Source organism: Aythya ferina (genome assembly GCF_964211825.1).
Source record: "Aythya ferina genome assembly, chromosome: 10".
NCBI lineage: Eukaryota > Metazoa > Chordata > Aves > Anseriformes > Anatidae > Aythya > Aythya ferina.
The window spans coordinates 14529525-14555441 of NC_140306.1; the positions used below are offsets into that span (position 1 = coordinate 14529525).

The following is a 25917-nucleotide window of genomic DNA, read 5'->3' on the forward strand; positions in this document are numbered from 1 at the left end:
GGGAGCGGAGCCCGCGGCGGAGCCGCTCCCGGTCCCGCTCCCTCTCCCGGTCCCGGTCGCGGTCGCCTCGAGCTCCCCGTGCCCGGCCGGGGCTATGGCGGCGCTGGGCACCGCGGCGCTGCGGGCCCCCCGGCTCCTCGCCGCCTCCTGCCGCCGCGGGAGCAGCCACGGCAGCGGGGACGGCGGCCGCGGGCAGCCCCGGGAGCCGGCGGGGAGCGGCGGCAGAGCGAGGCGAGGAGCCGAGCCCGGCCCCGCGGCGGGCAGCCAGCCCGCGGCGGCCGAGGGGGCCGACACCAGGAGCTACCTGTGGGCCCGGTACCACGAGATGAAGAAGCTGGTGTACGGTAAGCGCCGAAAGCACCGGCACAAAGGCGTCGTGCCGCTAAACGCAGCTCCCGGGGGAGTTACAGCTCCGTTAATCTCCGGGGTTTAACCCAAAATTGGGGTTGGGTGCCCGTGTGGTGGAGCAGCCTCTTCACGAGGCGTCGTGCTGAGCTCTTTGTTTCAGTCACGGCTCCCCAGAGCAAAATGTCCCGTGAAGAGGCATGAGCAGGGCTGGCCCAAGCTGGGTTTAATCGTGGCTTCTGCGGCTCAGCCACGATGTGCCACGCGTGGCATCGTCAGTCTGCTCTTTTGGTCCTGATCTCTAACTTTGATGTAAAAGTGAGTGAGGTTGGGCTACAGGCTGGGAGATGTTGTCACCGCTTCAGATCCCAACGGTGCTGCCTTCTGTGTGCTGCCCGGCTCCAGTGTGGTGACACCGAAACCAGAGCCAGGCCAAAAGGTGCTGCTGAGGTAAAATCTTGCTCAGGAAACACCATTCTTTTCATCCTGCCCCTTACCTTTTGCGAGACTGACCCTCGAGGCCAGACTTCATTGCATCTGAGAATGCTGCTTCCACCTCGTGTGCCCGAAGGACAAGGGTGACCGAGTGTCAGTAGTGGGCTTGACCAGGACTTGCGGTGCTTTGGATGATGCCTGAAGTGTCACGGAAGGCTGACAAGCCTCTGTTAATAAGCAGTGCCCAAAACCCTGCTCTCTAGGAAACATCCCATCCCAAAACACAGTGGGTCTGGGAAGCAAGTGAAGGTTTGGCTGTGAGGAAATGTGTGTTTTTTCCTAGATCTTCTAAACGTAGCTAAAAATAAATCAGCTTTCCTGAGGAGCTTTTGAAAGAACTGCTAACTTCTTGCCTCCACGTGGCATTGAGTGGTGAAGTGAGAGAACCGCTGGACACAGCGAGAAGTTTGCAGTGCAGGTGGTGAGAATTTGGGTAGGTTTTGGTAATGCTGAGGGCATAGGTCAGAGGTAGTCCTTGCTGTTTTCACGTTGTACAGACCAAGAAATAGCTTTGCAAGCCACACTCAGCAGCGTGTGCCCATCACCTTCAGCAGTGTGCAGAGAGGATGGCTCCTCTGTGTGGTCACTACGCTGGTGACTTGTGCAGAGGTGGCTTTTGCAGTCCGGCACGTTTTGATTCTGCTCGTGTTGCTAATCTCAAGCAGGCACAAGGATTTAAGGGGCTCAATCTCTACCAAGCCAGGAGGCAGCCTGGTTCTGCGATAATGGGAGCCAGGCAGATCGCCTGGGGAGTGTGCCTGTTCTGCAGGTTGTGGCACCTACTGGATTGAGCTGGGAACAGAAATGAGAAATAGCAGCCAGAATGGGAAGCTAACTTCCAAGTTCAGCTTTCCCTAATGTAACTTATTTTTTCTAGTAAAGAACTGCATAAAGAGCATTCGTCTAGTGCCTTTGTGAAGATTTTTAAATGTTATTTTGGAATAAAACAGTATTTTCTTAATATTGCAGTTGGTTTGCATAGGATTAATTGGAGAGAAATCTCAAAATATTTGGGCATAATGACGTGAATTCAAGTTAGTGCTCCAGAGTAACTTTCAGCTCTCTTTTAGTGCAGTTCTTCTGTAACTTAGTGCTCTGAAAATAATACTTCTGTCTGCCCAGGCAAAGCCTGCCCTCTTGGTTGAGGCATCTGTTTGGACTTTTTGGAGTGCTTTGCGGGAATTGCTGTGACTTGGTACAAAACAACCCTTCAGAAGGATAAAGAGGTGCATGGAAAGGAGAAAAACGGGCAGTTTGTCTATAGAAAACAGTCCACGTGAGCAAAGGGAATTTTTATTCGTGGTGTGGAGGAGAGTGGCCATGGATAGGTCCTGCAGGCTTGCAGGGTTAGAGGTCTGCGAGCACGCAGCGTGGGAGGGATAGGCACGAGGCGCCTCTTTTACGTGTTATTCTTCCCTAATGCTGTGGATCTGAGGCTGAGGGAAAGCGAGTGCTTCCTGCTGCGCTGGCGGTGCCCCCGGGAGCTGAGGAGAACGCAGGACGTGTCTGGCACCTCCGACCGGGTTGTTTTCCAGATCAGAAGGGGCCATGTGGAGTCCTGAAGTCTCTGACCGTGGCTCACAGTTAATTACCCGTGTTTGTTTCCTTCTCTGCTGTCACTCCGGGATTGAGGGTTAGTGCTTTATAACGACTGAGGGCTACTGCCTGCTAAGAGGCACTCGGGCTTCCCCAAAGGGACTCCAGACGAAGCAGCTGCTCGGTGCCCCACAGAGATTTGCGCTCGCCTGGTGCTTACGCCCTGCTGTAACAAAGGCTCGTGTCCGAGCACGCTTCCTCGCGGTCTGCCTTGGTTGCTGGCTTCCCTCACGCCCGGTAGCTGGGAGTGAGCTGGACAGTGCCGAGCCGTGCGTACGCTGGGATGTGCAGACACTTCCCTAAAACCGTCGGAGTTGCACATCGGGGCGAATTGTGCAAGCGCGCAGATTCCAGGGGCTGTGTCTGCTGCAAGGGCTGGTTTTCCCCTCTGTCCTCAGCTGTGTGCACGCCGGTTCCCCCCGAGCTTGTACATCCTGGGAGAAGTGCTGAGCAGGCAGTGACAGGCTGCCACGCCGCCTGCTGCTCCTGTCCCACCCGGGCAGAGGAAGTGGCTGGGATTGCCCTTTTTAATAACCCAAACTGGTCTACACTTTGTTTCTTCTTGCTGTCATTTATTGTACCTTCAGCGATCCCTCGTTACGGAGGAAAAGCAAAAGGAAAAAAATAAAAAGGCATTTCCCCCTGGCTGGGCTCTGGTGGGTGTCTGTTTGCTTTGACTCGCCGATTGCCACGCAAATCAAGGCAAAGATCCCGGGCTGACGATGTGCCGCGTGGGAACCGCGTTCGACTCAGCAGCCTGGGGCTTGGTGAAGCGCTCAGTTTGTAGCCTCCCAGCTGATTATCTTAAAAAAATAAATAACAAAAATAGATACACAAACAGAAAGCCAAACACCTTGAAACGTGGCTCATTAAGCCAGGCACATAAGGGCTGTCATATTGAAAACAATCCCATACAGGCTCTTCCCTGCAGTCATTTGAACCTGGGGATTTCCAGAGACGAGGACAGGCCGTGGAGGAGAAGACTCCAGGAGGCGTGTGTAGGGAACGTGGTACACGGGAAGCTGTGGTGACAAAGCGTTTTGGCTTCCTTTGGCCTTCATGAGGTCAAGTTAGTGACCAAATGTGTGAGTGGAGGAGAATTAGCCCACCTGGAGGCTGTTGGAAAGCAACAGGGGCCCTGTACATTTGAGGCGGGCAGGGAGGAGCATGACTTCATCCGGTGGGTCTACCAAATGTGCTGTAAATCTTTGAGCAAGCGGCAAATGTTGGAGGAGCTCGACCTCTGTAAGGGTATGGCAGCAGCAAGTGGGGTGCGTGTGCCATTGAAACGTGTGCTTTCGTTAGGAGAGCTGCATATTGCACAGCAGTGTGATTAGGATTTTGTTTTCCTTGCGAAGAAGGAAAATAGTAACAGCCTACAAATGGCAGCATGGATTTAGAAAAAAGATCTTCCCACAAGTTATCTGGAGGTGAGGGCAGGAAATGGAGGTCTGTTTGTTTATGGTGCAGGAAGCATTTATGATGAGAGGATGAAAGCTGTGATCATCTGAATCTTATTTACATTCCCTATCTTCTAAAGTCCCAGTGGAAAGTACTCTGATTGCATCCCCTGTCCTCGGCCTCTTCCAGGAACTCTGCTGTCAGCAGAGTGACTGAAGTGGGGCTCTCCTCGCTGTGTAGCACCCAGGTCAGCCCTCCTGTCCCAGAGCGCTGCCTTCTCCTGGTAATTCTCTGGTGAAACACACTTGAAGGCTGTAGGAAAAGGAGCTAGGAGAGAGGGTTGGGTGTATTTTTGTAATGCATCTCTCCCCTGAAAAATAGCTGATGTTACATGTCTGAATCCTGTTTCTTTGGTCACCTCTTTGGATTAGTGCTTGCAAATATACTTCGTGCTTTTACCTAAAGCACCCTTTGCCTAAAATGATCACGGAATTTACAAAGTCTTAATTGGGAATGGTTGGTATCACTTTCTAATATTTTTTTTGTTCTAGATTCAGATGAGACTTGGTTTTATAGCAAGGAAGCACTAAAGAACCAACCCAGGGATTCTTGCTAAAAGCCAAAAGTTCAGGTAGGAAGGGAAGAAAAAAAATAAATAAATCCTACCCGCTGATGCTGTGTAGGACCTGGAAAATGTCTGTGCTTTGCCTGTCATTCAACGAGAAAATTACCTGTCTCTGAGGGGGAGGAAATGTCTCCTCCTCCTCCTCCTCCTCTCTGTCCCTCCATGTGGATGTGAGTAGGGAATCTACTGCAGGGACCTGTTTTTATTGCTTTTTGTCGCCCTACAAGGGACAACTGTTGTGGAGTGGGAAGCCTGGAGAGGGTCTGTTCCTGCTCCTCCTGGTGTGGTGTAGCTGAAGTGCTCAGCTCTCTGGACTGGCTCTGAGAAGGACATCGAGGCTGTTCAGCTGCTGGCTCACTAAACCCCCATTTTCCCAGTGGTGTGTGGAGCAAAGCGTTATTCACATGCAGTAGCCCCGGTTTTGGAGTGACCAACAGCGTGCAGCTGAGCTGTTTCCACAGCTGCTTATCAGAGGAGAGCAGATAACTTACTGCTATCAGCATTACACGCTCCAAGAGCAGAGCTTAATGGTGGTTGTTTTTTTCCCCTGTTTGTGCGTTTTTGTTGTTTGTTAGTTTTACATTTTGTTGGTGTTTGTACAAAACTCTGTTTTATCCTGTCCATTATAATGAATGTAAAAATGCCCCAGTGGTACCCGAAGAATCACAAAGTCTGGCTGCTTCTGGGGGGAACAAACGCCAAAAGGCAGACCTCAGAATTCCCAATTTGAAGGAATCCAGGTTCCTCAGGGAGGAGAGTTCTCCTGTTTGTGTTGCTCATACTTGAAGCGAGGGGCACAGGGTTTCCTGCTGATGCATCCCAGCTGCCTTTCACATTGGTGAGCCTGCTGAAAACGCAGTTGCTGTGAGCTAGAAATCTGACACTTGAAAATTGCTGGTCAAAATTGGATAAGCCAGAGCCCAACGACGTTGTTTTGTGTCCTCCTGACGCAGACGGTCAGTCTGACTGTTAAAATGGTTAGCACAATCGCCAGACAGCCAGCGGTTTCACAGTGTGCTTTCTCACAGGGAGGGTTATGTGTGTGGGCTAACTGGGGCAGGCTTTGCCTGCAGCACTGTGCTCCTTTGCTCTGCAGCGTGGTGCTTCCTGCTGCTGCCAGGCCCAGAACGGAAAGCTGAAATGTTGGTTTTCCTCTCAGTTTCTCTAATCTTTCCCTTTCCCTCCTCTTAGATCTGCTTCCGCCAGGAGTCTGCAGCCTCCTCAACCCGGCCGCCATCTACGCTAACAATGAGATCAGCCTGGGCGATGTGGAGATATATGGCTTTGACTACGATTACACACTAGCACAGTATTCTAACTTACTGCACTCTATGATTTTCAACACTGCCAGAGACATCCTAATAGAACAGTTCAAGGTAATGATGTGCTCAGAATTTCCGTTCAATTCATCTCACTGCTCTTTGCCACCCCCCAGCCATGCAGCATTGTGCACATGTGGCAGTGACTCATTTTACTGAGGTAAATTTCACATTTCGCAGTCTTTGATTGCAGAAGGGTTTGTCTGTATCTGGAATTATTTTTGCAGTCGGACAATTTACCATGCTCTACATTCCTGAGGTTTTGTAAGTGTGGAGCAGGAGCCTTAGTCTATAGTATCTGTTCTGCTTTCCCTAACTGTGGAAATCGTGCCCACAGAATTTCTGGTTTGGTGGTATGCAAGGTGGATAAACAAGGTGTGGGCCAGCACTGAAGCTGTACAGGACTTGACCTGTGTGAGTTAATGTGTGTAACACTGTATGGTGTGTCCAGTAATAGCCACCTTTGCAAACAGGGTGTCTGCTCTGTGCATTTTCTTCTAGTGTCCATCTCCTTTTAGAGCAGCTCTGCAGTGCCACTGATTTTCCAAATACACACATTGAATAAGCATACTAGAAGTCTCCTCACTGCCTGAGCGAATCTGTTAAGTTTTTGTTAGTGACCCTTAAATGAGAGGAACTATTCTGGAGGCTCCTGATCCTTTGTCTTTCTCCACTCACTTGCTTTGTTGAAGGGGCAAAATGAAGTCCATATGTTCCTTAGTTTATGCCTGAGATGAGAGGACTGGTAGGCATAAGCCAGCTCAATAGGTGAAATAATTTTGTTGATAAGCAATCCTTACGTCTCTTACGATGTTGCCATCTGCTTTCCCAGTATCCAGAAGGGCTTGGGAAGTATGACTACATTCCAGGGTTTGCCATACGTGGACTTCACTATGATGTACAAAAGGTAAGCTGTACAAAGTTCAGCCTCCTGGGCTTTGTCTTCCGTTGTGCTTTGGTTTTAGTGGAAATGCTTTCTGTCACTGTTTACAATAATGTTGATCACCAGCCTATCAGTCCGTGTGCTTATGCCTTCTGCTGCGTAGGTGGCTCTTGCTTACAAACATCCCAAGGCGAAGGTGTCTTATGTTTGCATAGCCTCTAGCAGCCTGGGACGTGCTAGCAAAGACCTCTGGTAAACAGCCTTGCCAATTTAAGTCAGTTATTTCCACAAGCTAATTAATTGAAAATTTAGCATGTTTGCGTGATCGCTTCTGTCTTTTAGGAAATTTAAACAACAAACCTCAGTCCTGCATCTCCAGCAAGTACTTGCCAGGAGCAGAGGCATTATGCCTTGCTCTAATAATAGAAATGACTTGTCAGGAGAGCCCTTTAGGAAGCCTTCCCCACCCCCCACCCCGAATAATAGGACTGCCTGGAAAAAGATCCAAGCTACTTGAGATGCATGCTTCTTAGGAGCACAGGCGAGCAAAGCGCAAGCTTTAACCCTTTTTCAGCGTTTTGGACCCATTCCATGAAAGCCTGATGCCCAGTGATGTCATGCTGGCTGCTGCAGCCAGGCAGTCAGGTGGGAGAGCAGCAAAGTTGCTTCATTTTGCAGTAGCTTTTCTTATGTCAGGCTTTGAACAAGTTCGGCTCAGGCAGTACACTCTGCAACGTGTGTGCTGCTCTGCAGTGGGGAGGGTAAAGGAGGGAATGAAGAAAATACTTTGTAGAGTTTTCCCATGTCTTTTGTCCTAACTGAGGGGACAGAATGGCAGCAGATAGCTCATGCCTCTGACTTTATAATGCAACAAGTTAATCTGTGAGAAACTGAAGTTTCTTTCTGTTAAAGTCTGTTGCTGGTATATCAGAGGAACACAGAGGTGATGAGCCCAGCCAGGCAAAGTACTCTTTGAGTGAGCGGAGGGTGAGAATTCGCTCTTCTTGGGATCAGAGCTTCTAAAACATGAAAACCTGGGTAGTGCCTGTCCAAGTCAATCTTTCAGCATATTTGCTTGCACTCCTTGCAAAATAGTGGGAGGTCTGCCTACAGTGTAACAAGCTGCACCGATGTGGTGTAGAGATAAAAGAATGTGCCTGCAGGTTGTGAATGCTCTGTGGAATCAATTACCTCACCCTATGCTAGGAACAGGACAAACAGTTTGATGCTGCGTCCTGCTTTTATTTGCAGAGTGATACTGGATTGGTGTGAGGCTGTTTTCTGTGCGTGGAGAACTTGTATTATGGTTTCAGAAAGGTGCAGGGGCAAAAAATCTCTCACAAAGGGGAGCCTGGTATGAAAACCTCAAAGAAAGCTCCACTGTTACTAGCCTGGCATGCTTGTGAGCATCTTAGCTTAAATGTCGTTTAGGGAGGGCAAGAATTAACGTAGGGAAGGGTTCTTGTGTGAAGACAATGACTGGGTACAGCTGCGCTCTAAGTCAAGACTTGCCCCCTTAGTTCTGTTTAACATAAAGGGGATGAGAAATTGATCTCTTGTGCATGCAGAGCTCCTTTGGAATGTGTGTGCTTTTGGAAAGGAGATAAGAGGAGACTGTCTGAGGCACAGAAACATTGTCCTCTCCCTTTCTTTTTTTCAACTGTGTCCTTGTCCACAAGCTGCGTACCTGTCAGAGCGTAACAGGCAGCAGTGTTTCAGTTTATGGAAAGGTGGTCTTTTGCCAGAGAGGCTTCTAAAAGGTCACAGTTTGGATCAGTTTGTGTAAAAGTGGATGGGGAGTAAGTATAGTGTAAAATACATAGGTTTGGGATATTTGTGTTGACATTTATTTTCTATATAACATTTGTGTGCAGCTTGAAAGTTCAATAAAATTTCAGTGTAAACCCACCTGATTCTAACAGTAAATATCTATCCATTGTCACAGAGTCTTCTGATGAAGATCGATGCTTTCCATTATGTCCAGCTTGGGACAGCATATAGGTCTGTCAGTTCTCAAAATCATTTTCTACGTGCCTGTATATGCAGGTGTAGATTACTAAATCTGAGTAATCGTGGTTCATGATATATGAGCTTTTTTTTTTTTTTTTTTTTTTTATGTGCAAAGTATGGTCTCGTCTGGTTTATCCTGTTTCTACTTGCTTCAAGTGCTTACCTGGCATATAATTTCAGGGAGTTACTTCTCTCAAGGATTTCAAGCCAAGTGTAGGTGGGAAGACCTGGAGCTTTTTGTAATGGTTAATGACACATCTGGTCGTGTACTGTGGATAATGTCTGAGTTGCAGCTGCAGCGTGGCTGGGTTATTGTCTATGAGTAAACAGTGCAACTAGGGAAGGACTCCCCTGTACAGTCTGTGTACGTGCCTGTCTTCTCCGAGCAGGAGCGTATCCAGCAGTGCTATGCCTTGCCTCGTCACAGAGCTAAGAGGAGAGCGGTGTGGATGTGCAAATAAGCAGTGCAGGCATGTCACTAAAGCAATGATGCATGAGAATCTGGGCTTAGTTTATGGCCCAGCTTGTCCTATTTTCCCATCTCCTCCCTTGTTCTCCAAGGAGAGCTGGATGTGGTTTAGAATAAATGATTAAAGAGCACAGAGCAAAGGGACTGCTTCCACATGGTGCCTCCAAAAACAGGCTGGAGGCGACTGAGAGAAGACCCTGCCCCAGTGCGAAGTGGGTTTGATGTGTTAGAGGTAGTAAATCATAGATATCTGTAGCAAAGCTGTAAATCTGTGCTGTATTTCTTGAGCATGGAAGCCAATGGCTTTTTTTTTTTTTTTTTTTTGAACTTAGCCCTTTTGCTGTTAAGTTTCAGTTGCAGTAAACACTCTAAGAATATTAAGAAAGGAATTTCATAATCAGAGAGAATTGGCTTCTTTGAGTGCTAGGTTTTTATTTGAGGGGAGAGAGGGTTGGTACTACCAAATATTTTACTGCAGCTTTAGAAAGAGATTTTTAGTGAAAAATGCCTTTAAACTTTTTTTTTTTTCATAGTGTCCTTTTGTAACTATTCCTCCCGAAGTGTCTTTCTCCTAAACTGTCCTTTGCTTTTGAGCAAAACTTAGGCAACTTTTAACTTCTTAGAGGCTCTACCTTGACAGAATAGGTAAGAAGAGAGAGAAAGTTGCTGGCTGCTTGACTAAAGAGCTATCACAGATTGTGCAAGAGGCAAAACCTGCAGAAGTCAGAAAGCTGACTGTACAACTAGCCCTAGCTGTGGTTCTGGGGGGAAAACAGTGATCCCTGTTGAATGGTCTGTTAGTGAAGGACTTGTTTGCTCAGGAAAACCAAATAGGTAGGAAATCTCTTTTTCAGGAAGCTTTTATTTTTCTACACCTTTGCATTTAATGGTGATAAACCTCATGGAAGCAACCTTGCCAAAACTACAGTTACCCAGTGCTGCCAAAGTCAGGCCAGGGGGCCTATTTGTTGGGGCAGTCCTGCCAGCAGACTGACAGCAGACAGAGGGAAAACCTGTCTGAACTCTACTGGAATGTGGACAAAGCCCCTCAATTAATTTGAAGGAACGAACAAGGTATTTGGAAGATGTCTCGGGGAAGGTTTTATGTGAATCTTAAGCACTGTGGAGCTGTCTGGCTCTCTGGCTGTCTCTTCCATGCAAAAGAATTATGTGAGTTTTAGAAACGAGCCTGTCTGTCCCTGTCTTCCCTTTCTCTGCAGTTTGTAGCTCTTCGCAGGCTGGTGATTACTGACATGCTGTTCCTGTTGTTTTGTGTCTAGGGGCCTCAAACCAGTGCCGGACGAGGAGGTAATCGAGCTCTATGGAGGTACCCAGCACATCCCTCTCTACCAGATGAGCGATTTCTACGGCAAGGTATTGTAAGCCCTTTACTGCCGTGAAGCAGCAACTCTCTTATCAGATAGGAAAAGAGTGAATTGTATGAACTTGTAAAGGACTCCAGCTTCCCTTACACTCAGAGAAGCGTGGTATCTGGTGAGCTGCAGTGTGTGTTTTTTGAGCTGCAGTGTGTGTTTTTGTACTAGTGGGAATTTGCCCCAGAGGTTATTTAGCAGTTTAGCATGTGAAAGACATCTGCAGAGCATTTCTGAACACCAGTGCTATTGGCCTAGAGCTGAATGGCTCTGCAGACTGATAGGGAGATGTTCCCTGCTTGTTCCTTTGCCAAATCTGGCTCCCAAGCTACCAGGGCAGCCTGCAGGGATGGTGTTTGCACTGAGTTGTGGGGGAGGGAGGTTGTGTGTGTACCAGCAGGGTGCTTGCAATGCCTTTAATTCTTTGGGTTTGGGTAGGGTTTTTTCCTTTGTGAAAGTGATCCCTGCCGTACCTCTTCAGATCTCTTCAGTGCACCTCATCCATGGTTGTTTCCTTTTTGAGGCAGAAAAGTTGTCACCGTAAAAGACTGAAATTCTATCGGTAGGAGCTGTGGAAATCTTTCGGTTCCTTGAGCAAGAGGAAGTTAGGAGAGATTTGTTTTCCTCAAGTGCCTAGTGTAGTGCTATGGGCAAGTGGGGCCATTCACATCCTTTTCCCCCAAGACTTGCTTTGTTTCTTGACCTTTGTTAGTTCAGTTGCCTATGGGGAAGCTGGAAGAAGGCAGGCTTCCTCTGGTAAATACCCCTCTGAGCCTGCTGTGTGAAGTCTTCAGCAATGTCACTTCTTGATTTTTCTCTCTCGGGAACAATTAATCTGAGCAGTTGCCTTCTGGATAAGCATATACACTGCTTATAGCTCAGTGCTGATTCCAGTTTTCAAATAGAACTTTTCTGTTTAGAATTTGGTATCTGTCTGTAATCTGCACTTGATTATCCTTCTGCTCTGCAGCTCTCCTCGCCTCTGGCAAACTCGCTAAGATTTAACCTTTCTTTTTTTAATAAATACAAACATGAAATCAAGCTGTGACCAGGTGCTCGTGCCAAGGTGCCTTGATGTGTTTCCTTGTAAGTACCAAAGCAGTTAGGTGTTTTCTTCTGTCCCGTAGTTAGTACTTGGCAGAGTCACGCTGTGCTTCCTCAAGTGATAATTCCAAAGGGACTCTGGGTTATAGTGAGGCAGACAGTGCGAGAGCTGATGTATGTGTGCAGCTGTGGGAGATCAGCATCAGGAAGATACCCTGTCCTAGCTCTCCTTGCTGAAGGATCTCATTTGTTGCTTTTCCCTGTAAAAGGATGGAAGGGACTTTCGTCTCACTGCAGGGAGCCCATTCAATGCTGCAGGGTGAAAAAAGCATTGTAAAAGCAAAATAGGAACATATTTGAACAGCATTTTGTATGCAGATTCTGTTTTTGAGAATGACGTTACAGACAGATCATGATATAGAGCAAAGGAGTACCTGCTGAGTTCCAGTCGCTTCCTTCCTCAGCGAGGTGCATTTGCTCAGTCACTTCAAAATGACTTTGTTACAATGAATTTTTCAATACTCATTTGGCCACAGAAATGGCTAGGGGATAGCAGTTTATTCTTCCCGAATCTCCTCTCCTAAAATGCAATGAGCCCTATAAGCAAACAGGTGGATCCCAGAGAGAACAGAGGTACATACATAATGGAGTTTTGATCCAGCAATGTCTGCTCAGTCTGTGCCACTAACACATTAGTGGGAAAGCATCCGATTTAAGATGAGTTCTGGTGTCAGCAGGCGCGGTGCAACTGGTGTGGAGTGATGCTTTTGTAGGGATCTTTGACCTCGTTCCCCTCAGTGTGCCATGCCGATGGAGCCACCTGGGTATGGGTAACAGGAACATCTGCTTTGACAAATACTCTGTGGCCAATGACATAGGCTCAGGTGAGGATCTCAGTGAAGCAGCATTTTTATTCATGATTGCAGTGGTGGGCATCTGGCAAACAGTGCACCTACCGGTTCCATAACACAGTTTATATACTTTATTTCTTGACTGGGACCCTCCCCTGTTTCCCCACTGATTGGGTAGTCCAGGTTCACAATCTATCCAACGCTTTACAGATGACACATGGCTTTCAGTTGCCAGCCTGTTATTTTTTCAAATTTCTAGTGACTTTTTACTCTGTGAAGTGATAATACTTCTTTTCTTATCTGACTTGGCTTGACACACAGTGAGTTTTGCTTAGTTGCACTAAGGAATCTGATTGTTATCTGCATTTTACAAGGTTGTCTGGTAAGTGGCCCAAACCAAAGGGTTTCCTCTTTGCTGTAGGTCAAGTTGTCTTGTGCTGGCTGGCTGGAAACTGTATAACCCTCAGCATAGTGACATAACTTTTGATCACAGCTTTTTTTGGTAACAGACCCCAGGCAGAATGCTGTTTGTTACTCCTTTGCCCTTTTGCATCTCATTTCTTGATCCCAGTTTGTGTTGCCCCAATATTGCCTTTAGTTAGTGCTAGTCTTTTGTTCTACCCTTGTATTAGGCAGCATGTGTCGTCTGTGCTCCACCGTGTGTACCATCTGTGATCTCTTGGATGCTGCTTTGATGTCTGTCTTTCACACAGCTATAATAAATACCTTCTGATGTGGACCAGTATTATCCTAGAGACTTACAACTGTTGGTCATGGATTGCTCAAAGCTCACATGCGTGGGCGTTATATGGCAGGATTGCCAGGCACCTCTGATGACTGGGTTCATTGAGAGGTCTACTTTCCAAACTGCTATTCGCATACAAGATCTTAATAACTGTTCCCTTGGCTGATCTGGCATTTCAGTGATGAAAAATGAAAAACTTGATTTCAGTTTACTGGTGAGACTCACCAGATTCCTCTGCACAGGTGGTATATGCTGAATAAACAAGCTTTATTGTGTTGGGTGCCCTCTCTGGAGCGAAACTTTGCTGTTGATCTGCTGATAAGTGTATTGTTAGGCTAAGAAAATAGCAAATATATGGGAGAGATGCAGCCTTGCCTAACGCAAGGTGAGTTATTACTTGGTCTGGATGTAATTGTCTATTTCTACCTTAGTGTTTTTCTTAGTCCAGAACATCTTCCATGTGGTCCTGCATGAAGAGGGTTTGCTTTCTGGGTTTGCTTTTTCTTTTCCTGAAGTATTTTTGGTTCAATGCATCTCCTTTATTTTTTTTTTCCAGGGTCCTTCACTTAAGCAATTTATGGACATTTTTTCTCTTCCTGAAATGACACTGCTCTCTTCAGTCATTGATTACTTCATAACTCACGGCATTGAGTTTGACCAGGTCCATCTTTACAAGGATATATCTGTAAGTAAAATGTCAGCTGTCTCATACAACATCAGATTTGTGAGCTCTTTTGCTTGTGAGCTTTGCAGTATCCAAACCTAAGGGTTGCTGTTGAGTAGTCTAATATGACTGTGTTATTGCTCCTTTAAATCAGAGCATTGCCAGGGAATATTCAGAGCTGTGTTTTTGGAACATTAGGTATGTGATTGTGCTACAGATTTAGTGTTGCTGTACATATTTCTTGCACAAGTGCCTTGGCCATTTAGGTTGAAGGTTCTTCCGTAGGAAATACGCCACAAAGCTTGCGTAAATGTTTTCTGGTTCTGCAGAGTGGTAAGCTCTGTTCTCCTGTTAATATCTCATTTTTCAAAGAGGCTTGTTCTGACCACGTACCAAACAGTTTACCTTTTTTTTAAGGACTTGTCATGAAAAACCTGCCCTTGCCTGTTATGAAAATCCACCCCAACTTCCTTTGCATCCACAGAGTAGTCTGATCCTTTTGGGGTGTTCCTCTGTGCATGACTGTGGCTTTCAAGAGTGCATTACTCCAGGGTGCAAGTGGTGCCCACAGCTTCGCTCCTGCACTTGAAAGGTCTATACTGGATCGTCACCACTGAGGGAGCGGAGTACTGTTTGATTTCTTAGTTAATGATAGAGGCAAGATGTAAGAGCTTGAGACTGCTGTCCTAGGTGACGTTTGTTGACAGATGAGGTGTAGGCCCTGGTAGCCAAGGCCTTATTGCATGCTTTTTTCCACAGAGTGGGATTTTGACATTGTACCTCGTGGGAATGTTATGCTCATTTTCCAGCAGCAGCCCGTCCATACACTGTTCAGGCTTCTTATGAGAGAAATGCTGCATCTATGCTGCTGCTTGATAAGGATCCACCCTGTTAGCTTCACTGCAGTCAAGGATTACAGCTCACGTTCTGACCTGCTGTTTGTGCTTGATAAGGGCATGCCAGCCAGTTTCCCATAAGAGCTGAACATGTTTGTAGGGTTGTAGTTGGTTTTTGTTTTTCCTTTTGGGGTGGGAAAATGAGAAGAGGGGACACAGCTGATTCCAGAGGTTTTCTGAGCCTTCTTTTGAGGTCAAAATGGACTTGTTCCTAGCTGAAGTCTTGAGAGCAGGCAGGTGGATGCCATAGCCTCACATAAACTCAATACAGGGCAAGGAGTGTGCTCAAGTCCTCAAGCTCCTGAGCACTAATCCTGGCAATTGTCTTTGCATCCTTGCTGAGGGATGTGGTTGTTCCTGAAGGAGTGACTGAGGTAGGCAGAGAAAAGAGATGCAACAGAAAATCTGCGCCAATGCCTGAAATCTTTACTGAGAAGGAGGGAACTTACCGGAGCAGCTTGTTATTTTTCTGGACAATGAGGATAAAAAAACATTTTTGCAGAATTTATCTTTTTGCAGTGCAAGTGCAAAGAAAAGCTTTGTGGGCATGAGCACAGAGATCCTTTGCCTACACAGGCAGGTGTCAGTCTTTGCGTAACCCCGGTTATTGCAATGCAGGCTCCCAGTAGGTTAAGTAAGACATGTTTGAACCTGACGCTCTTCCGTACTTCTTGGTGGTAATCCTAATTGCAGTGCTGTGCGTTTTGGAGCAAATTGAGTACTAGAGACACTGTACTGAGTCAAAAGGGCAGTCCCTGAGGCAGTGGTAAAGCCCGAAGCTGGCATGTAAACCTGTAGTCCTGCTGCACCAGTTTGGCCACTTCATCTTTAAAGTGAGAAAGCTTAAGCTGCTTTCCTCTGAAGGAATCTTTGTGCCCTGTTTGACACCTCCTCAGGCTATTAAGATTTTACCTGCAGAAAACTCAGTTTTCCCCTTTCCTTTTTCTTGTTATTATTGTTGGGGGGGAAGAGCACACTGGAATCTTTCTGCTCTGTAAATGTAGTTTTGACTCAAATCCTAGGCGTTGCTTGCTTTTAGTGCCAGTGCTGGTCAAGAGGAAGTTGTTTTCTTTTTAGCACTCTTGCTCTTTTTTTTTTTCTGTCTCATAGCTCAATAGGGCAGTCTCTTGGTGAATGAGATGTGACCTCTGCCTTTTTTACCATTCAAATCCAAACTGTGAAAAGAGACTCCTAAAACTCCACCATGCAGAGGTGCCTCTTCCTCCTTCATTGTCCCTCACCTAAACTGTAAACTCAGGTTCTCTCCCTGCCTTGAAGGAAATGATTTTGGGGTGACATGCATGTTTCACCAGCATGGCATTGAGACCAGATGGCTGTGTGGTGGGTGTTGTGTGCAAGCGTTGCTGTAGGAATGGCAGTGGTGATTGCAGTCTGAAGGGGCACCTCCTAAAGGAGTGCACTTCAGTGTAGCAGTGATCTAAGCATCCTGGGTAGAGGCAGTCTTTGTGCTTACCTGTCTAAATTGTCATGGATGAAAATGGTACCTTGAAAACATATGCAAACACTGCAAAATGTATTGCTGCTCTGGAAATGGTCTTGTGTATCTGGCATATCTCATTGGATGGAGACTTGTGAAAAATCTCATTTGGGTGTGTCCGAAAATATGTTGCATCCTGGCCTCTGGCCTGGAAAATAGAGGAGATTTGGATACCCTTAACAACATCTGTTTTCACTTGAAAACCATCTTGAAAAATGGGCAGCTCCATTTTGGCAAAAAAAAATACCCTCCTGCACTCATCATATACGCTTCTGTGCCTGCTGGCTACCTGGGGCTCGGACTGGTAGCCTTCCCTGGCTCATGGAAGCCCATAGGAATCACAGGTGCTTGCTTCTCCTGTTGTTCACTTCAGCCATGCTCCCATCCTTTGGATCACATTTGGCAGAACTTCCACAGGCATAAGGAAGTAAAGCTAGCTAAGGTCTGAGCCACAGAGGTTTGGGTGCAGTAAACAGTTTGGGAGTTATGCAGTCTTGATTGCCTTGGTAACAGGGCATAAATATGTGCTGGTTTTCAGGAGCAGAAAGGAAGTAGTGTTCTCATAGAATATCTTGAGTTGAAAGGGACCTACAAGGACTGTGAATTCCAACCGCTGGCTCCACACAGGACCACCAAAACTCAGACCCAATGGCTGAGAGCGCTGCCTAAACTCCTTGAACTCCGGCAGCTCAGTGCCGTGCCTGCTGCCCTGGGCAGCCTGTCCCAGGGCCCGACCACCTCTGGGTGCAGAACCTTTCCCTAACACCAGCCTGACCCTCCCCTGTCCCAGCTCCATGCCGTCCCCTCGGGTCCTGTTGCTGTCCCCAGAGAGCAGAGCTCAGCGCCTGCCCCTCCACTCCCCTCGTGAGGGAGCTGCAGGCCGCCATGAGGCCTCCCCTCAGCCTGCTCTGCTCTGGGCTGAGCAAACCCAGGGCCCTCAGCTGCTCCCCATGCGTGTTGCCCTCCAGGCCCTTCACCATTTTTGTAGCCCTCCGTTGGACACTTTCTACCAGTTTGATTTCCTTCCCATACTGTGGTGCCCAAACCCACCCACAGGTGAAGCCACAGCAGTGGAGCAGAGCGGGCCAGTGCCTCCCTCTGCCGGCCGTGTGTGCCTCAGACCCCCAGGGCAGGGCTGGCTGCCCGGCCATGCTGATGGCTCCTGTCCAACCTGCTGACCAGTAGAACCCCAGGTCCCTTTCCTCGCTCTCCAGCCTCTTGTCCCCCTCTCTGTATAGCCAGGGGTGCAGAATCCAGCACTCGGTTTGTTACATTTCATGCAGCTGGTGATTGCCCAGCCCTCTGATCTGTCAAGATGTCTCTGCAAGGCCTCTCCACCCTCAAGGAGTCAGCAGCTCCTCCTAATTTAGTATCACATGCAAATTTAATTAGTGTGCATTCAAGTCCTGTATCCAGATCACTTATGAAAGCATTGAAGAAAACTGATCCCAAAATAGAGCCCTGGGGAACCCCACTAGTGCCTGGCTGCCAGCTTGATGTAACCCCATTTAGTGCAACCTTGTGGGCCTGACCCACCAGCCAATTGTTCATCCACCCTATAATGTACTTGACTAGCTGAAAAGTGAGTGTTTTGTCCAGAAAGATACTGTGAGAGAACAGTACTGAAAGCTTTGTTGAAATACTAAAAGATTACATTGACTGCCTTCCCCTGGTCAATTAGGTGGGTAACCTTGTCATAAAAGAAAACTACTTTAGTTAAATAGGGCTTTCCCCTTGTGAACCCCTTGGCTGTGACCAATGACTTCATTGGCTTTCAAGTGGTTTCCAATAACTCCCAGAATAATCTTCTCCATAACTTTACCAGGCACCAAAGTGAGGCTGATGGGCCTGTAATTACCCAGGTTGTCTTTGTTGCCTTTCTTGACAACTGGGACAACACTTGCCGGCTTCCAGTTGACTGGGACCTCTCCAGATTCCCAACACCAGCCAGATAGGTTTTGAGGTTTTTCTCCTTATACTGTGTCAGCTTGACTAATCACTGTGCTCTTTTCAGCATGTCAGTGAGCCTTGTTGTACAAGTCCTCTGCTTTGTGTCAATGTAGCATTTCTTCATTCAACAAGAAGAGGGGATGTGTCATTACTGTATTGCTCCTCAGTGGTGGCAATAAACTTGCATGTTGGGAAGCAGGAATGCTGTTTGTAAAACTGAAACTTTTTCCCTATCCTTTTCTTTAGGATGCTATTAGAGATGTGCATGTGAAAGGAGTGATGTACAAATGGATTGAAAAAGATATGGGTGAGTTTAAGCAGAGCTCTGGTGCCAGATCTATTTTGTGTCTTATACTACATGGCATTCTGCATAGGGTTGCTGCATAGGTCCTACACTCAGTTGCAGGAGTGAGGTGGACATAGAAATGAATAAAATACTTGATTATGGGTAGAGTGGCATTGAGGACCAGGTTATATTTAGGGTCTGACGGAGGATCTGTTTTAATGGAAAAGAGAGCTACCTCATTGCTTGTGTTTCTGTTTTCCTTCTGCCTTTAAGTGAGGGGTTGACAGTCCTTGTCATGGTGTGAATGTGCAAAGGCACCGTCTAGAAAGACAAACAAGGCTTCCATTCATAGGAAAGAAAGATCCTGGTAGGAACATGGCCCAGAATGGCTGTGCCTGCTCATTGTGACAGTTTGGGATCAACCCTCTTAATCGCCAGCCTTTTCAGTTCCTCAGTCTTTTTCATCTCTCTAGGTGGGATTGATGAGGATGAGGAAGCCCATTTTATCACCGTAGTGCTTCACTACCTGCCCTACCTGAGATGGATCTAGCTCAGTCCTTTTGCAGCCCATAGTGGTATAGGGGCTAGGTTTTGGTTTTATTTACTTATTTTAAGAAATGTGGTCATGATCTATGCCAAAATTTCTTGATTGATGGATGTCTGTTTTATTCCAATATAGAACAGTATATTCTGCACGGTGACGAAATCTATGCTGTCCTAAACCGACTGGTGAACCACAAGAAGAAACTCTTCCTCATTACAAACAGTCCCTTTAGCTTTGTGTGAGTACCATTACTGCCCACTGATGCATCACCGCAGCACAGCAAGAGCTTTGCAGTGCGGTCTGTCCTCTGAGCATCTGAAAGTTGTACGCTAGTGAGTTTTGTGGCAATAGTGGTGAGAGCACTCTAGAGGAACCGGTTGTGGTGAACATTGCACCCCGCTTTCTACACCACCAACTTTCACTTCTTGGAGAAACTATTAGTCTGTGACTGGCCACAGTGTTACAGAACTGCCACTTTCAAACTCTGGCAGCTGTGCTGCATCACAGACTTCTCTGGACTTCCTCTGGTAGCTGGAGAAAGGGTGGGACGCCTGGAAATGGTCAAAGTGCTACATCAATCCTCCATGCAATCTGACACCCTAGTGGCACTCAGAAATCTCTGTGCTTTTTTCTTTGTTGCTGAAATGAGAATAGTTTTAGGACAGACTGTTGTGAAGACGCAATGTTGGCTGAAAAGGGTTCCGTTAACATTTCTGTTCCTTTTTTCCCCTAGGGACAAAGGAATGAAACACATGGTTGGCAAGAACTGGCGGGACTTATTTGACATGGTCATTGTGCAAGCCGACAAACCCAATTTCTTCACTGATCGGAGGAAGTATGTGTCCTAAGGCAATACTGCGGTGCTGCACGTGGGCCTGAGGTTTTAGGCCCCGGTACCTGGAGTGAATGGCTCCTCTTACCTTCCTGAAGAGTTGTTTATAGTTTCCTAAGTATAATTTGGATCCAGTACATATCCAGCCTTCCATTCTCATTTCAGATATTCTCTGAGGCTTTCATCTTAGTCAACAAAAAATTACCAGTCTGGGAATAAGTAGATCACATGGGTAATGCCGAGGAGTAAGCATGTATTTAAAACTAGCTATCCAGAGCTTTAACATTTTTTTTGTGGCCTGGGCTTAACTTGGATTTTTAGGGGTATTAGCGCACTTAAATCTTTAGAAAGAAAAGAAATTGAACGGTATGTATGACAGCTGGCTGTTTCTTGGCACTAGGTCTTGAGAGTGTGCCAAAATCTTTTCTTCTTCAGTTCCTGAAAGCAAATATCCGTGGTTTTAGTTAGTGGATATATGCTGCTTTGTAATTGGCAGCTCTGGAAGTCTTTGTACGTGGCAGCTGGGTTTTGTGGTCAGTTAGGAGCTGCCAAGGGGCTGGCTGATAGGCAGGTTGCTATCCTCACTTTGCTCTTTTGTTTATTGGTTTGGGGAACTTGTGCCTGCTTTGTTGCCTCAATTTACAACTGGCCAGGAACTACTGTATTTGGCCCTTGAGGGAGAGGACTGCTGTTTTCTTTCTATATTTTTTTTGCCCACCTCCCAGGCCACTACAATAAGCAGGAATAAATCTATGAACTGTATTTAAAACTCGTGCTGACCAGTAAGGGTTTTGTCCATGGGATGTGGGTGAAATCTTGTAGAGATGTGGCCTGGTGTGACGTTGATCTGGTCCTCTAGGACTTAAAACATATGGCTGCATGGTGCCTAAGGTCCACTCACATAATAAGCCAGTGGAATGGCAGGGACATTCATCCAAGGTGAGGGGAAGCCTCCTGGTGGTGAGCTGTAGTCAACTGTGGAGTGCTTTCTCTGAGGGGAAATGCAGGTGTGCCCTGGAGATCATTTGTGCTCTGGGAGGCCTTTGTTTCTTTTGTCCGAGTGGAAGGTAACCAGGCAAGCCCTCAGGAGCAACAGTGGGCACCTCAGGTCAGCTGCCAAGATCAGCATGGAGACTGTTTCCCATCCACTCCGCAGCCTGCTTTATCCCATTAAGACATTCCAATCTCTGCTGTGCTGGGGGTGGTCTGGCTGGAACAGGACACAGAGTGTTTCAGGACAAAGCCTTGGCCTTACATCTTCAGAGGAAGTCTTGTTTTAATATTAGGCATTTAACCATTGGCATAAAATGGTTGCAGTCAATGGGAGCAGTCTGAAAAGATATTTCCCTCTCACGCTTTCTTCCTGAGAAGAGTGCAGAAAGCCCTGAAGGTCACTTCTCATATGGTGTTTTTATTATGAGTTGTTATCTAGATAAATAAGTTTTCCAATTTGAATGTTGTAGTCACTGGGTTACAACCATTCAAAATCAAAAGAAGTTGACATCTCTCCTCTTTTTTCCAGACCTTTTCGAAAACTGGATGATAATGGCTCGCTGCAGTGGGACAAAATAAACCAGCTGGAGAAAGGGAAGATCTACAAAGAGGTAAAGTGACCTGGATGTGTAAGGGATATGAAGCAAGAGTCTGGGGACTCATAATACACTTGCAGTTCGGGAAGTCATTGGAAAAGCCTGAAAATAATGAGAAAACAGGAAAATCTGCTTAGTTCATGGTAGGGAGAAAATGATGGCCACTTCTGTAGATCACTTGTAGATGTTTGAAAAGTGAAAAATAGATCCTTGAAAAGTTAAAGAGCACTTGCAAGGAGCCATGCTCTAGGCTTTGTGCTGTGCTGGCTGGTGGCAGTGAGAGAAGCCTTCTGGCCATGTACAGGGGGGTTTTGCTTGGCCTGTATGGTTTCAGCATGCTTTCAGCATGTCTCTCAGCATGTTGTGGAGCAATAGCCTTGGGATCTGCAAGCCTCTGAAAAGTCTTTTCAGCTCCTGCTGGGATGTGCACATTAAGATAAGGTGTCTTGGTATATCAGAAAGCCCTCCCAAGGTGTGTTATCCCTGTCAGTGTGTGATAAACCAACCTCTGAGCATGGTGGGAGATGGATGGTGCCAGGTGTGGGAAAGGCTGCACTCCCAGCAGTCACAGCTTTTCGGTTGCAGGAGGCAGAGCTGAAATAAGGTGTGACAGAGCTGTCTGAGAAGAAAACTTTTTGTCTGCAGCTCTGAAACGGTTTCCTGCATAGCTCTGTGTGGGTGGTGCTTCAGAAAGGTGTATAACTGGAGTGATTTATTCCACCCAGCCCAGCTGGTCTTTGTGTTGAAGATGGAGGGTTTCCCAGGGCAGGGGAAAAGGGCAGAGCTGGGCAGTTATCCTAGGGTGTTGGGTGCTTGCTTTCTGCCCAGGATGATCTGTGCTGAGTTCTCTCTGCCAGGCTGAGTTTCTCCTCACTGCTGCCCAGTCTGTGTGAAAAGGGGAAGCAGGAGAACATCCTCTGCGTGTGTAGCAGGGGTCAGACACAGTGGACACCCCTTGCCCTGTGAACATCACCTTAGGAGCTCTGTTCTGACATCACCCTGGGTGGCCAAGAGCTGCATTTTTTCTCTTGGCTTTTCTTAGTCCTGGAGGGGGTCCCGAGAGTGTGCTAGTCCCGAGCTGTCTGCAATCTGATGTGTATGCAGAGGTCACCCACATCTCACTTCAAATCGTTTTGCATAAGATTGGAAAAGGTGGCAGGAGCTAACAAAGCTGTAAAAGACAGCCTAGCACTTTTAGGAAGGTCTTTGTAAGTGAGGAGAGGTTTCACACTGAGGTGACTTCTGGGGTAGAGAATGAAGAAAAAAGGGAGATCAAAAAGGGCACAAAGTCATGCTCCCCTCTTTCTCCACTTTCTGAAAGACAAGCATCAAGGAATGGGCTCTGGTGAACTTGCTGCCTTGGGGTGTTCTCCTAGCAGCTGGTCTGTCCCCTGAGAAAAAGCGGCCTCTGGCTTTAGGACGGTTTGTTCCTGGCTATGTGAGCTGTGGGATCCCACGGGAAGAATCTATTAGTGAGGTTGTGGTCAAGTAGCTGGGACCTGACCTGTGCTAGAAAAGTAGGTCATGTCCTTGGGCAGTGCTGTTCAGAAACCTCTGGCCTGTCCAGCGGGTCTGTCAAAGGAGCTGGGAACATGCGAGCAGAGCTCACAGAAAGTCTCTCTCCCACGTGCAAACTTTCTCAGTGGGTTATCAGCTCCCTCGGAAGAGAAGGTGCACCTCACCCATGCTGAGGGGTGACCTTATTAACGTTTATAAATGTGTAAAGGTGAGTGTCAGGAGGATGGAGCCAGGCTCTTCTTGGTGACACCCAATGATAGGACAAGGGGCAGTGGGTGCAAGCTGGAACATAGGAGGTTCTGCTTAAATATGGGAAGAAACTTTTTTACGGTGAGGGTAACAGAGCACCGAAACAGGCTGCCCAGGGGGCTGTGGAGTCTCCTCTGGAGACGTTTAAAACCCGCCTGGACACGTTCCTGTGGGACCTGATCTGGGTGTCCCTGCTCCGGCAGGGGGATTGGACTGGGTGATCTTTCAAGGTCCCTTCCAATCCCTCACATTCTGTGATTCTGTGCAGCCTGTGAGGTGAAATCCTCATTACCTGAGCCCAGCAACTCCTATCCCCAGAACACTCAGGCTTCCTCCTGTCCAGCAGTCAGGCCTTTCTCTTTTAGGTGTCGTTCACTTCTGGTCTCTCAGCTGCCTCCTTCTCTTGCCTCCTGGTCCGTGCAGTCCCCTTGACTTGCTGTGCCCTAGCGCACACAACTTCCCCTTGTATATTGGGGCATAAGGAATTTCTGGCTTTTTTCTGTAGCCTGAGGAAGGCTGAGGGATACACAGGGAGGTTGTTAACACAAGTTAAAAAAAAAAAAAAAAAAAAAAAGTGAGATACAATGGAGAAGAATAGAAACCTGTGGGTTTGGAAGGTGGGGGAGTGAGCAGGTTGACATCTCGAGCGCTTATATCAGTGTGCCATGGTACAGTGGCACATCCAATTGCAGGGACAGTGCTGCCGAGGTGGCTGCCCAGTACCAGTGAGGATGAAGGTGTTTGGCCCGTACCCACATTTCTGTTCTCCTCTTACTTGCAGGGTAATCTTTTTGACTTTCTGAGGCTGACAGGTTGGCGTGGATCTAAGGTGCTCTACTTTGGTGACCATTTGTACAGCGACCTTGCGGTGAGTAAAAAGCGCTCTCTTTGCTCTCAGTGCTTCTGTGTGACCCCAGCGGGGCTTTAAGTGATGAGCACTGTGCATCAGGAGGGATCTGTCTGTGTCTGGGCTGAGGATTATGGACAGTTGGTCACCCAGGGGGCATGTGTTGCCTGAGTTCTGCACCTCTGTCATGACTGTGTTTTGGAGGAAAACCTTGTTGCTGGCCTGGAAGGCCTGGATCATCCCAGACTGTATAAAGGGAGGGAGCTGCTGTAGGGGAAAAAGACTGTGCAGAGAATAGCAAGGATGGAGCAAGCTTGTTGGAGCCCTACTGAAGTAGGGGGAGAAGCAGTGCAACCAAATTAGCTCCTGTGGTAAGAGGAGAGCATGCGTGAGGCAGGGCTGTGGCTGGTGAGGGGTAGGAGAAGGCTGAGGAGGGGAGCAGCGAGGTGGCAGCAAGCCCACACGGCTGCTGTGGTTGTGTTGGTCTGTAAGGCAGCGCCCTGCTCTGAGTGCTCGTGTCTCTGGCACACAGGGCTTGGTGTTCTGCAGGCTGTGGCTTTTGGGACCCTTACAGGACATAAGCACCCTCACTCTGCCATCACGCAGAAGGAAACTGGAGAAAGGGCTCCTGAAGTACTTGTGGTTAAAGAACAACTGCCGGTCTGTGAACTTGAGAGCGGTTTATGTGAATCCCTCATGTCTGGATGCTTCATGCAGCTGGTCCTGGTGCCTGGGAGATGGGTGTTACTGGCAGGACCCAAACCAGACTGCTAGAAGGCCTGTCCCCTGAGGATCTGCGATGGGAACAGACCACTCTTCTAGGAAATAGGGTTGTATTTAGCTTTCAGTCTTCGTGTTGAACTTGAGGTTGTTTTTTCACCCTGACCTCTAGGACCTCATGCTGCGTCACGGCTGGAGGACTGGAGCCATAGTCCCTGAACTGGAGACAGAGATTCGGATCATAAACACGGAGCAGTACATGCACTCCCTGACCTGGCAGCAGGCTCTGACGGGGCTGCTGGAGAGAATGCAGGTAAAGAGCTCCTGTCTGAGCAGGGCGGGTAGTGTGCTTTCTGTGTCTGAGACTGGGGCTTGGTGTGGGACTCAGAGGATACACTATTTTGCCTGTGTTCTCAAAAAGCATCCCGTTCTGCTCAAAGGAAGGTGGTGCAGAGGCCCTGTGGGTTTAGGAGTTACGGTGGAAACTGGGGGGACCTGAGGTGTGGCTCGCAGGACTAACGTAACCCGGTGCGTGCTGCTGTTGTCTTTGCAGATGTATCAGGACGCGGAGTCGAAGCAGGTACTGCTGGAGTGGATGAAGGAGCGGCAGGAGATCAGGTGAGTGACCGCCCTGCTTGCTCAGGGGCTCTCGGAGGCTCCCAGATATGCACTGGGTCTGTTTGTTAACCCGTTTTGGGGAAACGGCTGCTGCAGCTGGTGGCCTGCACCACCTCCCTGGTGCCCTGTGTTGGGTGGGGCACAGGGAAGGAGCCTGGTAAGTGCCTCCTGCCTACAGCTCTGTCTTTTCTCTCAGGTCACTGACAAAGAACCTGTTTAACCCCCAGTTCGGAAGCATCTTCCGCACCTTCCACAATCCCACCTACTTTTCTCGCCGGCTGGTGCGGTTCTCCGATATCTACATGGCATCCATCAGCTGCCTGCTGAACTACGACGTGAATTTCACCTTCTACCCGCGGCGCACCCCCCTGCAGCACGAGGCTCCGCTCTGGATGGATCAGCTGTGCACGGGCTGCATGAAAACCCCCTTCCTGGAGGAGATGGTGCACATTCGGTGAAGGGCCGGGCCTTTTGGGGCCACGGCGTTTCACAGGTGGAGCCACCAGCACCTCTCCGCCTGCCACTAAAGGCTGTCTGACACTTGTGTAGG

At 47.8% G+C, this 25917-nt stretch overlaps 1 protein-coding gene and 1 long non-coding RNA gene across 2 annotated transcripts; one reads left to right on the top strand and one right to left on the bottom strand.

The window, feature by feature from the left end:
* The first annotated feature begins 11 nt into the window (after positions 1 to 11).
* On the top strand, positions 12 to 25911 carry NT5DC2 (5'-nucleotidase domain containing 2). The gene is made up of 14 exons (XM_084530814.1): positions 12 to 344; positions 5654 to 5838; positions 6614 to 6688; positions 8610 to 8665; positions 10424 to 10517; positions 13713 to 13841; positions 18411 to 18471; positions 19130 to 19232; positions 19728 to 19829; positions 21349 to 21430; positions 23964 to 24050; positions 24922 to 25062; positions 25303 to 25367; positions 25564 to 25911. Exons 1-14 carry the CDS (start codon positions 95 to 97, stop codon positions 25823 to 25825), a joined length of 1692 nt encoding a protein of 563 aa, XP_084386940.1. The 5' UTR covers positions 12 to 94; the 3' UTR covers positions 25826 to 25911.
* Positions 2259 to 4970, bottom strand: LOC311442050. Its single transcript, XR_014696433.1, has 2 exons — positions 4569 to 4970; positions 2259 to 3239 (listed from the first exon to the last, which is right to left on the bottom strand). It is a non-coding gene; the product is annotated as an uncharacterized lncRNA (long non-coding RNA).
* Positions 25912 to 25917: the final 6 nt, after the last annotated feature.